At 39.5% G+C, this 18264-nt stretch overlaps 1 protein-coding gene across 5 annotated transcripts in view; it reads right to left on the bottom strand.

Annotated features, from left to right (window-relative positions):
* LOC121868394 (organic cation transporter protein-like) overlaps window positions 1-18264 on the bottom strand; it is a 43866-nt gene that overhangs the window by 2791 nt on the left and 22811 nt on the right. For all 5 annotated transcript variants that reach the window (XM_042368986.1, XM_042368985.1, XM_042368989.1 and 2 more), the window contains 4 exons: window positions 17328-17542; window positions 16789-16970; window positions 13158-13294; window positions 10388-10490 (listed from right to left, as the gene is read on the bottom strand). In XM_042368986.1, the coding sequence (XP_042224920.1) occupies window positions 10388-10490; window positions 13158-13294; window positions 16789-16970; window positions 17328-17542 (637 nt within the window). The remainder of the gene's footprint in view (window positions 1-10387; window positions 10491-13157; window positions 13295-16788; window positions 16971-17327; window positions 17543-18264) is intronic.

The following is an 18264-nucleotide window of genomic DNA, read 5'->3' as shown; positions in this document are numbered from 1 at the left end:
TGCACCTAATTCTATGCATAAATGTAGTAAAATGCATTAAGTTTAAAATATAAAATGTCTGTTCAATTATCAGATTAATAATCCTTTGTATTTGTTATGCCTGTGATTGTGGAACATCTGGGTGTGATAGAACAAAAATAAATATGCAGCAGAAATGAGCATGTGTTTATTGCCTATATACACATATGTTCATTAAAACAACTTGCAAATGCTTAAATTTTCAGGGCAGTGTTATTATACACTATGTTGTATTACCCACATAATAAATGACTTCCACCATAGGAAATGAGTTGCCATACAGCAATTTCATATACTGTACTGTATTATGAGATGAAACAGTGTTTCTGTAACTCCTCAGTATTATAAGTTATATTTGATTTAAAGTAACATTATACAAGTAAATGAAATATAAGATCTTATCCATGAAGAAGAATGATAAAAATTACTACATTTTGTAAGCCTTCAGGGGATGATTTGCTGTAAAGAATTAAAAGTGCTAAGAAATGAGCTTACAAAACCTCTTTTTAATACCATGTGGTAAGAAATCCTGCTTAATGCTTTATTCTTATCATGTGAAACATATTGTGCACACTGATGCAATTAAACACCTTATAGAAAACAGAAGATAAAGAGTAAATGGTAACTCGACATTTGGAATGCAGGGCTACCACCATACGGTGTAACTCAAAATGATTTGTCAGAAGTTTTGGTCCAGTTTTCCATATTGTATAACACTGAAAAGGAGCAGATACATTTTTTGCTGCCTTTACCTGAGCTGTCTGGCCACAGGCTTTCCTAGAAAATGAGATATGAGGAATAGTTCAAAATTTTTCATCTTCTTTTTGTCTGGTCCTTTGTCATTTTAGTAAACTACAGGGGAGCTGAGAAGGATCACTGAAAATTTTTTCCTCTATGTTGTAAGAGGCTGCTTCACTCAATGGTGCTCATAAATACACCTCTCCCACCTCACATTACAACACATCTGCATGACAGTTGATTGTTGTGTTGTGCTGATGACTTACATCTGTTAGTGTATCCAGAGTGAGGAAAAAATATATTAACAGTTTATTTTTTTCTTCAGTCCATGTCCAACTGCACTTCAGCATGCAGGTGGTAGTATGGTATTACAGTTTCCTATGTTTTTTTCTGTTTTTAGGGTAAAACAGTAAGTGCTGTGCTACGTACGGACCTGGATAATTTGCCAGAAGAGATGCACGATCATGATAGGACTGAGACATCACTAATGACATTCACAGAATTTAATGCAGCATCTGTTAAAAATCGCCAACTAACAGTAAGAGAGATGTTTGCTAAACACCTCTTACAGTTCCATGGTTTGAGTGTTGATAAGGCCCGGGCTATTGTGGATAAGGTAATGTGATTAATGTTATTACAGTACTATTAACTTGTAAACACTTAAGGGGGGGGGTGTAGTATATTATTATAACAGTGAACTTTACTTTTTCTGCTCCTGTACAAGTCATTCTAAAATGACAGAATACTGTCACTAGTGTCCTCACTGTATCCCTGAGAGAGGTCACATTATTTAATGGCAGGTTATGCTGTGCAGGTATATAAGGCTGGATAATGAGTTGCCCCAAAGCCCAGTGGGAATTCATGATCACCATGTTGAAAGGATCAAATCTGTTTCATTAGCTCCCTACTTTAAAACTTTCCTCGGTCATAAAAGTTAAGTCCTTTTTCTACCTTAACAGTTACCTTTCAGTGCAAGTAAATTGTAATGACAGTTTGAATTACTTCCTTGGTTAAAAGTTGTTCTGAGAACTTGATTGTAAGATTTTAGGAATAGCATTAGACTTTGGGCAAACTTCCCATTTTATAGCTTTCATAGCTGCATTTCTTGCTACAGTACTAGCACTGTTAATCAAACACAAGTAAGAACTGAACACCAAATCCATAATTTTTTTGTATTTGCAAATATTTTGTATAAAAATTACTTAGTTCAAGAAGTATGAAAAATTGGCATATCCAGAATTTATGTCTTCATCACACCATATTACTGTTTCCTCACATAGTCTCTAAACTTTTTACTGCAAATCATATCATGGATTTTTTTTGTAGCACTAACATTTCTTTTTGATGTTCTGCATCTCTAAAATTATGTAATAATTTGAATGTATTTGTGCATTTCAGTATGGAACTCCAGGATTACTGATGTCAGAGTATGATTGTCTAAGGAGTCCTGGTGCTGCAGGACAGATGTTAGCATCCATCAAGTGTGGAAAAGCTGGGAGAAACCTTGGTCCTACTTTGAGTGCCAACATTGCAAAACTGTACACAAGGCTAAGTTTACAATAAGATATTTTTACCTAACTTTTTCTGTAAACCATAATACAATAGGTACCTTGCTGCCTGATATTGTTTTTGGTGGTCTAATTTGCTTTCCTCCCTTTTATTTCTGGGTGAAAGAAGAGCAGTAGTGACAATAGCTAGTGCCTTGTGGCTTCATACCACAGCGGGGTTTGACTTGTACCTGCTTCTGCACCTGGGTTTAAGTTGATGGTGGTGATGTTTGGCTTGGAATAGCAGGTCAACATAATTCTGGGGAATTAAGGTCTTTCACACTGTTAGAGTTATGGCCACTCAGACTTTGATGTAGTACAGTGGTGATTTATCCAGCCTTGTTTTACCACTCATCTGCCATATGTTAGAAACTTGTGAAGTACAGTACGGTACATGTATGAATAAGTAAAAGATCATAAATTGATACATAATAAGTTAAGAAATAGGACAGAGAAACTCAAGATGTTTGATATATTAATTATTATTTAAACATTGTACTTGGCAATTAATAGCCATTAAAGCTGTGAAAAATTATTCCTAATTTTTCTTTTTTTTTCGTGGCACAGACTCACTGAACATACGCATACATACTAATTACAAACATAAAATTAAAAATCACTCCATATTTGCTCTCTTAGTAATACATTACAAAAAAAAAATGCAATCTACTAAACAGAAATAGAGTCATAATATTAACTCAGAGCAAGAGCATGCGATTCAATGGATGGCTGTGTTCAGAGTGTGGAGGGAGAACTTGTCCCTCCAACACCACACAATTTTGGTGTTGCTGTGGCATTAATAACGCTCGGAAGTTAACATAAATATCCTGGCTATTACCTGTACTTAAAAGAACAGATAGAGGTGATGAAAGGATGGTATGGTTATGATACAAAATACAGTTAACTGTGTTACAACTTACACTAAGATTATATCCTAACTCCTACTGTGTCATCAGTTAAATCACAAACGTGTACTCCGTGCAGTCATAAGCTATCAAGGCACTTTGGAACAAGGAGTTTTGGGCATAGGCTTCCTACCTCTGTGATCTCTATACAGTATTTAAGTCACTTTGGTTTTCTCATCTGTAGCTCACAGGTTTTAAATAATCCTGGTCCACTGATGTGACAACTTGATTAATTTGATTTAACCATAGCTAAGATTTGGTGGGGAGGGGTCCAAACTGTACAGTCATCCCAATGTTATGTGTACAGTATATGGATTGTGCAACTTTGCCCATGTGGAATTTGTATATTATGATTACTAATCAGGGATATGGCTGGGAAATTGCACCATAAAGAAATTGGCATGCATTTTATATTGTTTATGGCAACAAGTTTCCTACCAGTTTAATGTGAACACATAGTTAACTCTTCTTGTTTTGAGTAAAGTATAGTCTCAGTTTTCACATTGATACTGCATTTTAAACCTTATTCAAGATGTCTAAAGGAACTTGTCAAGGCATTACCTTGTGTGTAAAATTGGAAAAGTTATAATGATATGATACGGATGAAAAACATGGCCAAATTGCAAAAACATTAGGGTTTACTACATCTATGATGAGTACATCAAGTGCTCAAGCAGTGATACCTGTACCTTCAAATGCCTGTATTGTATAATGTACTTTCATAGATGTGATGTGAAATTAAATATGGAATGACTAATTTTGTGGATCAAATATTAGCATAATGTGCTGATAAACTCTACAATACTGTACAATAATTCAGGTAAAGGCAAGAAGCTTGTACTCTATAAAATTTTGCAGAATGAGCAGGGCAAGATTTCTGAAACCAAGCCATTTCTTGCAAGTAAAGGCATTCCACTCCCTCTCCAAGTAACTCCCATTCACCAATTAACATGCATTACCACCTCATACACCAATACAACATTGTTTTTGGTGTCAAATTCAAAACTTTTATGTACAGTACTAATACAGGTTAACAACCCTTTATCCGAAATTCCGAAAAACAAAAAGCTCTGAAAACCGAAAGTTTTTATTGGGGGCATCAGGGATTAGCCCACCTGGGCATAGATCACTGACCCACATCAGGCCCTGGGGGGCGAAAATATAATAGTAATAATAACTATAATACAGTATTACCCCGCCTAACGCGGTTTCACTTAGCGCGTTTTATCATATACGCGGTGCCTTGCCAGAGCTGAACTTTCACTTAACGCGGAATTTTTCATCATATACGCGGTGAGTGTCCGGCTCGAGACGCTATTTTTAGATTTTCCCCACGCGCCACCCGCCTGCCCGCCTGCCTGCCTCTCCCTCCTCCTCCCTCCGCTTGGGCAAGCGGCGCGGTAAGGTTGCGCAGTGTGTGTCTTTGTTGCGTTATCACTGACGTCATATGACGTATCGGACTGTGATTGGCCATGCATCCCTACCCCCCTCTGCTGCTAGCTGTAATTGGCTTAAAGTATTATGACGTGACCACCCCGGGGAGGGAGGGAGGGAGGAGAGACGATGCTTGACCTAGCTGCGGCAGTTTCATCCCTCAAGGCCACACCGTGTAAACGCGCATCCATTGTTCCGTAAAATGGCTTCCGCCGGACCACCACCGCCCCCAGAGAGAGACCTTTCCTTACCTGGACCCAGCGGCACTAAGCCAAAGAAGACACGACGTTCCTTAAGCTACGAGGTGAAGTACCAAATTGTTCAAGATTTGGAGAAAGGAACACGGCAAGTTGATCTCGCGCGCCAGCATGGCGTCAACGAATCTACGATTCGCACGATCAAGAAGGATGCAGCCAAGATCAAAGAGCACATGAAAATCACAAAGTCTGCAGGTGCTTCATCTATCAGGTATTGCCAGAACAGGGTGCTGGCAAAAGTGGAAAATTTGCTGGTGAGTTATTTGGTTCGTCAGGCGCGACGCAACATGGCGGTGGACACGCGCTCAGTGCAGGAGTACGCACGTGAGCTATACGCAGCAGTGTCACGTAAGCTGGGAATTGCAGAGCCCAAACCCTTCAATGCTTCCTCTGGTTGGCTGCATAGGTTTAAGAAGAGGAACAAGATCACCAACATCAACATTGGTGGTGAGGAAGCGAGTGCTGACCGTGTGGCGGCTAGAGATTTTCCTCCGTTCTTACGTGAGATTATGGAGGAAGGACAGTACACCGACGACCAGGTGTTTAACATGGACGAATCTGGTCTTTTCTGGAAAAAGTTACCTTCCAAGACCTTCGTTGTCCAGTCTGCCAGCAAGGTAAGGGGTCGGAAGTTGCAGAAGGAACGCATCACCGTCCTGTTTACCACCAATGCCTCAGGTACCTGAAAACCAAAGTTATCGGTGATTCACAAAGCCCGCAAGCCGCACGCCTACAAGAATATGGACATGAACAAGCTTAATGTCCACTGGCTAACCGCACGTAAGGCGTGGATGTCCTCTTCTCTGTCCCTCTTCTGGTTTGACAACTGTTTTGTTCCCGATGTGAAGAAATTCTGCGAGCAACAGAATGTTTCATTCAATATTTTGTTGCTCCTTGACAACGCACCTGGACACTCGCCCCTACTTATGGATCGTCACCCCAACGTAAAAGTGGTCTTCCTTCCTCCCAACACTACGTCATTAATCCAGCCCATGGACCAGGAGTTGATCTGCAATGTTAAAGCTGCGTACTCTGCAAAGAAGTTCAAGCTGCTGAACGACTCTACCAACACCAAGGATGAGTTGCGTAAGCTGGGTGACACCGACAGCGAGAGCAAAAGCGACGAGGACAAGGAACAAGAGGCGGTGACTCAAGAACTTCTCGTCAAACAATTTTGGAAGAAGTTTAACGTTAAACAAGCTGTAGACTTCTTGGTGGAGGCATGGGATCTGCTGACTATTGCTACGATTCGTCACGCATGGAGACATGTGTTGCATGGCATACCAGGTGAGAGGAGGAGTGAACCTGTGACTGGTCAGGTTCAGACTGTTGCAGTAGCAGTGGACCTTGCCAGAGAAGCTGCGCTCAATATTACAGCTGAAGGCTTCTCCGAGACCACCAACGAAGACATCCTGGAGGTGATCAGAGATCCTGAAGTGACTGCCGACGAGATGTTGGAAGAAGAACACGCCAGTGAAGAGGAGGAAGAAGGTGCGTCATTCTCCGAAGAACCTAGTTTAAGTCATAGTGATATTAAGTGTGCCATAGAGTTTGCAGAGAAAATTAAGTCCGTCCTTTCCCGCGACAATGACGATGAACGCTATGAAGTCTTCCATACCCGGCTGGTGCAGGCTATGGAGCCGTACATCACGGTGTATCATGACAACATCAACGCCAGCCGTCAGCAAAGCATAACCGAGTTCTTCGCCCGCAACCCACCACAGCCAGCCCAAGCCAGTGATAGTGAAAGTGAAGTTGACTTTGAGGGATTTGTCAGGGAAGCCCTGACAACTGTAAGTGACAGTGATGGTGATTCACCTAGTAATGGTGATTCACCTGAGGGCCAGTAATCTGCCCTCTGCCTCGGAACCAGCCTCCATCCCCGTATGCCGACCCATCTCTTCTACAACCGTAAGTGTTACATCTAACTTTTAGTTTCTCTAACTTAACCTTCATTTTTCCTATGTTAACCTTTATCTTTCCTAACCTAACCTCTTCTATATTACTTGTTTTTTCATACCATCATAAAGTTCAGATAGAATTTTTACTACAACATAGTTATGTGTCGTCAAAAAGTGGAGTTTGGGGGTCGGGCTGGTTTCTATTGGAATTAATCCCATATGTTCTGTTGTTCACTTAACGCGGATTTCACTTAACGCGGGACCCTCTGGGTTCAATTGACCGCGTTAAGTGGGGTACAACTGTAGTAATAATTATTCATAGTAAATAAAAATTTTTAATAAAAATACACCAAAATAAAATAATAATGATAACAATAATAATAATAGTAATACTAATAATAATAGTAATAATAATAAAATATAATAATAATGTAATAATGTAATGTAATAATGTAATAATAAAATAATAATAATAATAAAAAAATACAAGAATGAAAAAAAGATCAAAAGTGAGAAACACGACCTAGACCTATGAATTATTATTATTGTTATTATAATTTTTATTATATTTTCACCCCCAGGCCCTGATGTGGGTCAGTGATCTATGTCTGGGTGGGCTAATACACATAAAAAAAAAAAATAAATAAATAAATAAATAAAAAAACTAACCATTCTGAAAACCGAAAAATTCCGAAATCCGAAATGCCTCTGGCCCAAGGATTTCGGATAAGGGATTGTCAACCTGTAGTAATGTGATATATCTCCAATGGAAAAATTGTGTTAGTGGTACAGATACCATGTTATGGGGCAACTTTTCTAGAATGTGTTCACTCTGTGATGTGGGGATGACTACAACAAACAGAGTTCAGTGAAATCTGACCCTTGCTAGTAAACATTTAGAGTGGTCATAAAGACCCTGATTTAAAATAAATAAAATAAACACAGGAGTTCACACCACAGTGGCACATGTACAGTGGTCCCTCGGTTAACGAGCACAATTCGTTCCAGAAAGTTGCTTGTTAACCGAAACCATTGTTTCAATGAGTTTTTGGGTAATTGGTTCCAGCTCGGCGAAAATTGCCTAAAATCAACAAAAAAGGTAGTAAAGTACACTTACTTTGAGGTGTGTATGTAGAAGGCTCCTGGATGATGATGATGATGATGGGAATTAGAATGGGGGTGGAGGAGAAGGGAGAAGAAAAGGCATTGGGGTGGAAGAGAAGTCACCCCATGGTGCCATTTCACCCATAAAATTTTAGTTCTCTTGGTGTAATTCAAGATTGTTTTCTTTAAATCAACACTGCACTGCATTATATATTGTCGATATGTAAAATAAATTTCAAAATGACCAATAATTTGCTTGGAAACACAGAAAAAAGCGTTTAGTTGAAGAGAGTCTCAAGCAAGATGTTACCTCCACTGAAAAGACACAGAGACCGACGCCTGTTTGGTGTGTTGACAGGCTGTTTGGCGCGCATAAAACTAATTTCCTGTACTTCAATTATGTTCAATAATTGTTAAAATAACTAAAAAATTTAATATTAAACTTTTAAAATTATTGAATAGTATAAACTTCTTGATATTTACTAAAATAGTAAGGAATTTAAGCCTTAGAACTGATTACTGTATTGGCGGACTAATACTACAGCTGGTGGACCACCAAATGCAAGCGAAAACATGTTGAGGTCCGCTCGTAAGAAACTCGTTAATCGAGGGATTGCTCGTTAACCGAAGTTAAGAATCTTATGGAAGGTAAATCGTTAACCGAAATCTCGTTAACCGATGCGCTCGTTAACCGAGGGACCACTGTACTGCTGACTATGAACTGCTGGGATGAGTCTTTGAACTGCCTATGCACCCATAGATGGCCATGTGGATTTGGTACAGTTTCAAACAGGTGTGTAAAGGCACTTTTGTTCATGAATGCAGGCATATTACTGATGTAATATGTTCAGTCATCATGAGCACAAGTACACACCTACGATTTTATGAAGTGTTCATTAATACTTTTTTCTCTTTTTTTGTGGGATCCAGGCATCTAGGGACCCCTCCTTCCTTGTATCCGTACATTTGATTAGGCTAGAAAAGTTCACTTTATAACCATGGTGGATACTGATACTGTGGATGATGTTCAATAATGTAACATTCAGCAGTCTATGTAGTAGACACCCTCCACACAGGTACTGGCTGGCCACTCTTAGTTGCTCCTGATTATGTCTACTTCCCAACCTGACAAACTCTTCATAATAATGAGAAATCTGTATAATTATGAAAATCATATTTCAAAAGTCAGTAAATTCTATTCTTCCATTTAAGAACAATATGCCGCAATAGTCTTGCCAACAACTTTTTAAATGCGTTTATATCAAACAAATAAAGGGACAGTAACTTAACAGGAAGACATGGTGCAGTCTTAACACTCAATGGTCCACTAGCCTCTTTAAATCACATCCTACTTGGTTAACCATGTAAAGTGGATGCAGAGGACTTTTCTTTAAAAACAGCTCTTTGTGCACCCTCCTCTACCAAGCACTCATTCACAAACATGTAATCTTTCTATATTCATATAAGTAAATCTTACATATACAGTACTGTACAGGTACTGTATATTTTTCTGCCAGGCGACAGCCCTGTACACCGAGTTCTAATTTACAGGTGTGATAACTCGTTCCCTCCACCACACCCAATCGGAAATCGGTTCCAACATTAATTCCATGTCAATGTACTACCTCTATAATATTATTGTATACTGTATTGTTAATACTGCAACCAGTGTTTCATTTTTGATAAATAATCTTGAATTTGTTGACTCTCGCACTGTCTATTTACTTATTCACTGCCTGTGATCCCTTGTGTACAGGGTTCATTCTTTGCTGAATAAAATTATCTGGCATTAGTCAAATAAAATATAAAAGTGGTGTCCCCATAGTGAAGGGGTTAAATGTCATCTTCCCTAAAGTCTGAAGTACCTCATACCTCCTGGCAGTTGGAACTCTCCACTGAATGTGTTTTCTCTGTATACCAATAACAATCCTCCTTTAAAGGAAATTTTGCCGCATCTACTTTCATCAAGATCAAAAGATCACATAATTTCCTTTTACTTTAAGGCAAATTACTGTACCGTAGTTTAAAGATACAAATGTGCATTTCTTGTCAGTTCAATAAAGTAGTCCCGTACTTGTATAATGATTTGCTCCTGCCAGCAGTGTCTACACAGCTGTTATTTTAGTCCAAATGGTCAAATTCAATTAAAAAATTAAAAATAACGGTATCGGGTCATCAAGTATGTCATGAAAACTTGGTGTAAGTAAACTGATACTGTAGTTGAATACTTACATAATGTAATAATTTTGACTTTTGGAGTATGTTTGTGTAATTATAATACAGAATTTTATTTACTTTGGTGGCTGACTACATTTTTAACATTATTATTTTGTATTCAAGTATCTTATTAAAGAGCTATTTTCTGTACCAAATTTCTTTTGTTTTTAAAGATTTAATTATTTTGTTTATTCAGATATTATTATAATTATTATTCACTAAATAGCTACATCTGATGGGTTTAACAGTTGACCTTCCTGTTTCACCTGTTGGTCCTGTGGTGATATAGGAGCATCCTGCTGGCTCTCTCTGAGTACCTCCAGCTGTTCTGCACCTCCCTTTGCTGTTGTCTCATCTGACTTCCACTTCCTGATAAAGACATCATTTAAGGGTTGATTATATTTTACTTTATTTTACCTGTACTGTACTACAAGTATGGGTGGTGATCACTTTATGGGGATTGTGTTCCTAATAAAGTTTGCATAAAGCAATTTGAGAGCCATTTATTATATTTATTTATTAGGGATGCATTCCAAAATCTCTACTGGCACCTTATTTTTTTTTTATATCTACTGTATATGCTGTACAGTACATATAAGAAATAAATCAGGTACAGTATTAACTTCAATAAAGTAATCAGCATCAACAGGAACAAGTTACCACTTGAGTGCTACCCATTTCTTTTGAGTCTGGTTCTCACTACAGATTCGAAGCAGCCTTCCCATTTTTTCAGCTGAGACTTACTTATTCTTGGCATTATCTTTGCCAAAAGAGATGTGCACAGCACTAAGTTACTCATTTTGTTGTAATTCTTCTAAATGGCATATTTTGAGCTTTTCTCAAGGCCAAACACATAACCAAATGTTACCTGCTTCATCTCACCTCAATATTCTAACTTTGTTTCTAATGTTGATGGATAAATAGAGAAGTTTGGATATGCATTACAAGGTTACTTAAATAATATTGCACTAGTCAACAGTATGATAATGGCAAATTCACACACTACAACTTGAGATGAGAAAAGCATAGGCATGTAAATAACAATGAACAGTGTGACAGAGTGGGCTGCCTTGTGTGGGTACTCAGTCACCATTCTCAATCACTCACAAGTCCTTATTGAAGATTCTGGCTAACCGGGATATTGCCGTATAAAAGACATAACTCATTACAGTAAAATCCCATTGTTACAAAGTGGCTTGGGGCTGAATTCATTCCATATACCAGTAAAAGGGTTTTTCCTTAAACCAGTACTGTATCGTACTGAGTAGTGTACCCTTAGAATAACTGTACAGTACTGTATAATGAAATACTGTACACAAAAACACTCAAGTTTTTGTGTGTACATGTACTCTGTGTCATCATCCAATATTTTGTGTACAGTATATTCTGGGTTTACGCGGTCAATTAAACCCATGGAGGTCCGCTTATAACGCGAAACACGTAAATAAAATAACAGAACATATGGGATTAATTGAAATAGAGACTGGGCCGACCGCCAGACTACCCTTTTTCCGACAATACGTACGTTGTAATAAAAATAACATCTTAATTTTATGATGGTATGCACACACAATTAATATTTAAGAGAAATATCAATAATATTAGGTTTTTTAACACTTACGTTAGTAGAAGAGATGGCTGGGCACACGGGGATGGGGGGTTGGTTCAAAGGCAGAGGGCAGATTATGGGCCCTCACCTGTGTCACTTGTATTACCTGTATCACTATCCACCACAGAGGCTAGCAGGGCCTCCTTGTCAAACCCCTCAAAGTCCATATCCTCACTATCGCTGGCTGTGGTGGGTGGCGGGTGAAGAACTCGGTAATGTTTTGTTGACTGGGCAAGCAAGGTTAAATAGACCAATCACAGCGCTCGGCAGAGGGGGTGCGTGGGTGGTAAGGATACGTGGCCCAATCACAGTCCGCGGCGTCATTGGCACGAGTCTGACGTCAGCAACCAGCCGCTTGCCCGCCGCGTAAATTAGGAATGTACCGCGTAACTAATAATTGGCACATCTGGACAGGTGCCGCGTAAATGGCCAAACGCGTATAAAATATCCGCGTAAACCCAGACTATACTACCCATGTAATTGAACCAAATTTGTCCATAAATCCCCTGACAGTCAAGTATCTCACACTGGCTGAGAGTCATTATCACACACAGGAGGAGATAGTTACTGTATATCACACTCGGGTTGACATACTCAAGATGTCAATCACATGGGCCTGGCATCATATAATACAAACAGATTTGAATAGGTTTGGTATGAACTAGATATCTATGAAACGTTAAATATTCACTACCTTATATACATAACAATACCCTATTGACTCCCAACAGAATTTGCACCCAGGACTAATGGACTGCCAGCATAGCACAAGAACCTCTCCACCACCATATATCCATTTAATTATTAGAACAGTTGATTTATGGCATCTACAAATTATAAAAAATATTAACTATCTTGAAGAATCCAAACCCAGTTTCTCAGATAGTAATGGGAAAGTTGTGAACCATCTCCTCTACACCTCCAGTCGTGGACAACACAGGTGTACAGTCATGCCCAGACAATGTACTGTCATTCTAAATTCTTAAACTAAATCTTTAAAATGCTCAAATCTTTCGTAAATTAGATTTTTGGTTGACATATTTTTGTTATGTACCTTCAGTACATACAGTAGTAAGTTCATTTGAGCAAATACATTTCTGTTAGAAATGTCAGTAATACTGTATTAGCTACTCTTCCCTCTTTTGCAAATCTATTGGTCACTTATTTTAGTAATATTCATGGTGACAGCATTTATCACATATGCTACATAACTGCAGTAACTCCCTTCCACCACTACCTAGAAGTTCACTCCTAAAGTTGAACTCCCAAGCTAAACAACCATGTCAAGTTTACTTTTAAAGCAGCTTAAATAGGTTGGCAAATTTCGACACAACAATGAAAAGTGTGTTAGAGGGAGGAACACCTGAGTTAGTGAGTGTTGGGGAGGGAGGAACACCTGGGTGAATGTGGGTGAGGGAGGAACATACTTGTCAAAGTTTTCGCCATCCTTGATTGTCTCAGGCAGTTGTTGTCCCAGAGTCTCAGGCAGGAGGAGTGTCAGCACCCCTGCTGAGAGTGACATGGACCCAAAAATCAGTAGAGGGAGAGGTTGCCACTGGTCACCCTGGAATATTATAAGTTGTATTGCAAAAAACGAAATCCCACTGATAAGTTAAAAATTTATTTTACAAAGTTATTCAGGTTGGTCTGTTTTTTGTTACATTGTTTAGAACTTTATTGTCTAGTGTTAATACAGGGGGAAACCAGAAATGTGTGGTAGGGTCACACATGTATCTCGGGCCAGGCCACGAACCCAAGAGACCCGCAGATTACCACTCGGGCATTCTTAACCCTTTAGAGGGCAAAGTATCTCTTGGGTATTTTATTATGGCTAATACCAGACAATTTTACTCAGCTGAGGAGAGCTCCTGCCTGCTAAAGAGTTAAGCGGGAAAATACAGAAAAATGCAGAAAATGCTAAAAATGCAAAATTGAAAGTTCCCTGGATTTTAGAAGTTTGTGAAGTATAAAGTGAACACCAATACTGACAGCCAGGGCTGTCGGGATTTCCGACTCTTGTTTATCGAACACGCTGATTGGTTCAAATCCGATAATTCGTCTGCTAATCGGTAAATTGATGATGTAGTCGGTAAGCCGTGATGTCACTGTTCCGACTCAAGGTAAATTACCGACTTTAGGAAATACCGTATGCTTTTTCATGGCTAAAATACCATATAGAATACACACAGGGCCGGATTAAGCTTAATAGGGGCCTGAGGCACAGATCAACTTGGGGCCCCCTACCCTCAAGGTATATATATACTGGTATAGCAAGAACAAAATATACCAAAATTTATCAATGATTTCATCAATATTAAGCTTCTGCAAAATAACACATTCAATGTTCATAAGAGACAGAAAATTGAGACGTTGCTAGGACATCGCTGAACGAAGTTCATGTTTTATATGCTTCAACTTCGAGAATGTTTGAATTTGGGGGCCCCTTAGAGTCGGGGGCCTGAGGCCAGTGCCTCAAGTGCCTCATGGTTAATCCGGCACTGAATACACAGAAATAAATTGTAGATGTATTTACTTACCTTACCTATATTTTACTAGCGATATTTTAGCAGAACTAAAGTAATACATATTACAATTGATAAAATACAAATCTAATGAGATCTCATATGACACTCTGAATGGTGTACAGTATAGTCTGCATTTACGCGGTCAATTGAACCCTTGGAGGTCCGCGTAAAACGAGAAACGCGTAAACAAAATAACAACATATGGGATTAATTGAAATAGAGACTGGGCCGACCCCCAAACTCCACTTTTTCTGACACAATACGTACCTTGTAGTAAAAATAACATCTTAATATTATGATGGTATGCACACACAATTAATATTTAAGAGAAATATCAATAACATTAGGTTTTCTAACACTTCCGTTAGTAGAAAAGATGGGTCGGCACACGTGGATGGCGGCTGGTTCCGAGGCAGAGGGCAGATTAGTTGCCCTCCGGTGAATCACTCGCAGAGGTTTGCAAGGCCTCCCATACAAACCCCTCAAAGTCTTTATCCTCACTGTCACTATCACTGACTTGGGCTGGCTGTGGTTGTGGTGGGTTGCGGGTGAAGAAGTCCTTAACACTACGTTAACGACTAGCATTGATGTTGTCGAGATAGATCTGGATATACGGCACCATAACTTTCGTCAGATGGTTATTAGACTCTTCATACCGATGCTTGTCTGGGTTGTTGTCAAGGATGAGCTTAATTTTCTCCCCCAACTCGATGATTTCCTTCACACAATCATGGCTTGGCCCAGGTAATTCAAGGTTTTTCTCAGGTGGTGGGGGTCCAGCGGAAGCCATTGTGAGGGGAATAGCGGGCACAAGAGAGAACTGTATATGCGGACTGAGAACAATGAGACTGGCCCGACTAGGTCAGCGACTTCTTCCCTCTGGTGGCAGGGCACGTCATGTTACATTAGACCAATCATAGCTAGCGGCGGAGGGAATGCGTGGGTGGTAAGGATGCGTGGCCCAATCACAGTCCGATACGTCATATGACATCAGCGATAACGTAAGAGCGGCATAATGCGCACCCCTCACCGCGCCACTTCCTGTGTATGGTCAAGAATGGACCGCGTGAGTAAAAAATGGTGCGGTGCGTCTGGCCCTTGCCCCGTAAATGACCAAATCTACCGCGTAATTAAAACATTTCATTAATAATAATAATAATAATTAACGGTTTATTGAAAGAGCTTGGCAGCCAGAAGGCTGAAAATATACAGTTACATATTTGGGGAATGGGTTTCGAATTACAAATAATATACAAGTAACATAAGTGACACAAATAAGACATAATAACTAGATGGGGAAAAGCTCCAACTACAGTTCATTTCAACATAGTGACAGTGCAAGGAGTAGTGTTTACTGGGAGTGAATACACTGGTTTATTACAAGTTATTGATAATTTTTACAATGGTTGGGACTGGGCTGTTCTTATAGCGATCAGTTCGTGAACGTATGGGCTGGATGCGGTTGTGGTGTCGAACAGCAATTCTCGGACTAGGGATCTCAGGTGGTAGTAGGAGCCGGTGTCGAGGATGGTGTAGAAGCATTCTGGCAAGGCACCCGCGTATGACCAAACGCCTAAACAAAAACCGCGTAAATCCGACTATACTGTATAATGCAGTGTTTATTATTCAGAAATTTATAAAACTAATGACAGGAACAATGAAATTCACTGAGTATGAGGACTACTCTAACACAATTACTGTATCTAGGATCTTCGTTACCCCTCACCACACATTTTCCCTTCTATTATAGAAAATCGTAATATTACGTCATGTTCTCGCAATCAATCACAACGCGAGCAGTTGAACCAATCAGCGTGTTCGGTAAACAAGAGTCGGAAATCCCAACAGGCCTACTGACAGCACATTATAGTGACTCAGGCAGAAGGGAATGTGTGTGGGTGAGACACACCAAGAAAAAGTCCATTATCATCATAACACCTTAAGATATAATTGGATTGTTTCACCCTAAATCATAAATATCAAAAGTTGATAAATCCCAGGTTCTGAAGCAATACAAATACTACATCAATTACACATTCACATCACTAAGATGATCTTGATGCTCTTATGTAATCACTGTCCAATTTACGCCACTCAACAACGAAAGACTGAGTGCTGACATTATTTAAAGAGGTGCACAATTTTAGATACAAATTGTAAGTGGTAATCTTTAACATGTCACTCAAAATGATAAACTAACAGGGGACTAGAAAGCTGCCATTATAACTCCAGTAATAAGAGAAGGATGAAAAGAGGCATGTAACTATGGACCTCTGAATCTCACAGGTTTCAACTGCATGCTTTATTTGTGTTCATATTGTGCATCATATGACAGTTAATCACATATTTTGTGACAAATAATGTGACTTTATAAATGGCAGATTCACTTAATGCCAAGGGCTGAAATAACTAGGAAAAAAAAAGATTTCCAGCAACTAAACCTACAGAAAATTCAAGGATTCAACTGATTATTTCTGTACAAGAAGAGACTCTTTAAAACTAATAAGAATTATATAAAGTTGTCATGTCTGACCAGAACATTGATGAAGGGTGCCAGTGCCCCACCCACACGAGCCACCATGGAAGAGGAGCCAACGCCCACGTTCCTCACTACTGTGGGGAAGATCTCGGCTGTCAGCACGTAGACTATGGCATAAGAGGCCGTGATGCACAGCTTTCCTGTCATAGCCAGTGTGATCACCAACCATGGCAGACCTGACAGTATGAGGGCCATAGATTAACAATCTGTCACCGATAACATGAATTATCACACTACTGTATATAATACCCAACAACAGATATTGCCTCCTAAACAACTGGTTTTAGTTCACCCTTGCCGTACTTTACATTTTGGAACACAGGGTGTGGTGCTTGATATACAGTACTGTACAGTATACTCTGGGAATGATGATGTGTTACTTTACTTACTTTCCTTACTTGATACTTCCTTATATTAGAGATACTGTACTAGTGATATGAATTGCCTTTGGATGGCAGTTGCAGTGAAGATGGGATTTTCCTTGACAGTAGCTGAGAGTATGATCATGGTAATGAGTGGGAAGCAGATTGTACCTGAGGGTATGAACATGGTAGACAACAGTGCTAGGCCCCCCAGACACAGGAAGACACACAGCGGTATACGGCGTCCCACACGATCCAGCAGGAAGATGGTCATGGCATGGGCAGGCAGCTCCACTGCCCCACTGATGACAAAGTTGATGTAGTCATTGCCTCCCAGGTTACCTGTGTTGAGTGACAACCCATAGTACACGCCACTGTTGACAAACCTGTAACACATTACAACACCAATAGTAAATATTTTAGTACCATGGAATGGTACTAATAGCACCGATTGCCCTTTAGTGGTAGTGTGTACTAGTGGTGTGATTGGTTAGTATGCTCGCCTTGCAAGAGAGTGGTCTCAGATCTGATCCCTGGGCAGGGTGAAACTATGGGCAAGTTTCTTTGCCTCTGCCACATTCGTAGAGTGACACAGTACGGGATACTGTATATAATTTGTAATAAAAGTTTAAAGTCCTGCTATAATAGTCGAGATAAGTTTATTTCTCTAGAAACAGGACCGCCATTTACAATGACGTCACCACCTACCCTGCAGACGACGCACGGATGGAGATATGAGTCAATTGAGAAGTATTGTAATGACATTGTCTGGACTTTGTTTTGAGAATGCCTGATGCTAGGTAAGCATGACAACATAGTTCTGTTATTGTTTTGATGATTCACTAATGAACCACTGGGATACCAGTATATCATCATTTATATCAATTAATGGGTAAAACTTTACTTTAACTACCATAAGTATTTGAATGCTTAGATTCGAGATAGGCTATACAGTGACCCCTCGTTTAACGAACACCTCGGTTAACGTAATTTCGATTAACGAACTGCCTTCCATAAGGATCTTCAATTCGGTTAACGAAAAAAAATTCGGTTAACGAAGTTCTTACGAACCGACCTCAACATGTTTTCGCTTGCACTGACCGGGCAA

This window comes from Homarus americanus, unplaced genomic scaffold (assembly GCF_018991925.1).
Source record: "Homarus americanus isolate GMGI-L3 unplaced genomic scaffold, GMGI_Hamer_2.0 scaffold19318, whole genome shotgun sequence".
Taxonomy (NCBI): domain Eukaryota; kingdom Metazoa; phylum Arthropoda; class Malacostraca; order Decapoda; family Nephropidae; genus Homarus; species Homarus americanus.
This window is presented reverse-complemented; position numbering and strand designations above follow the sequence as displayed.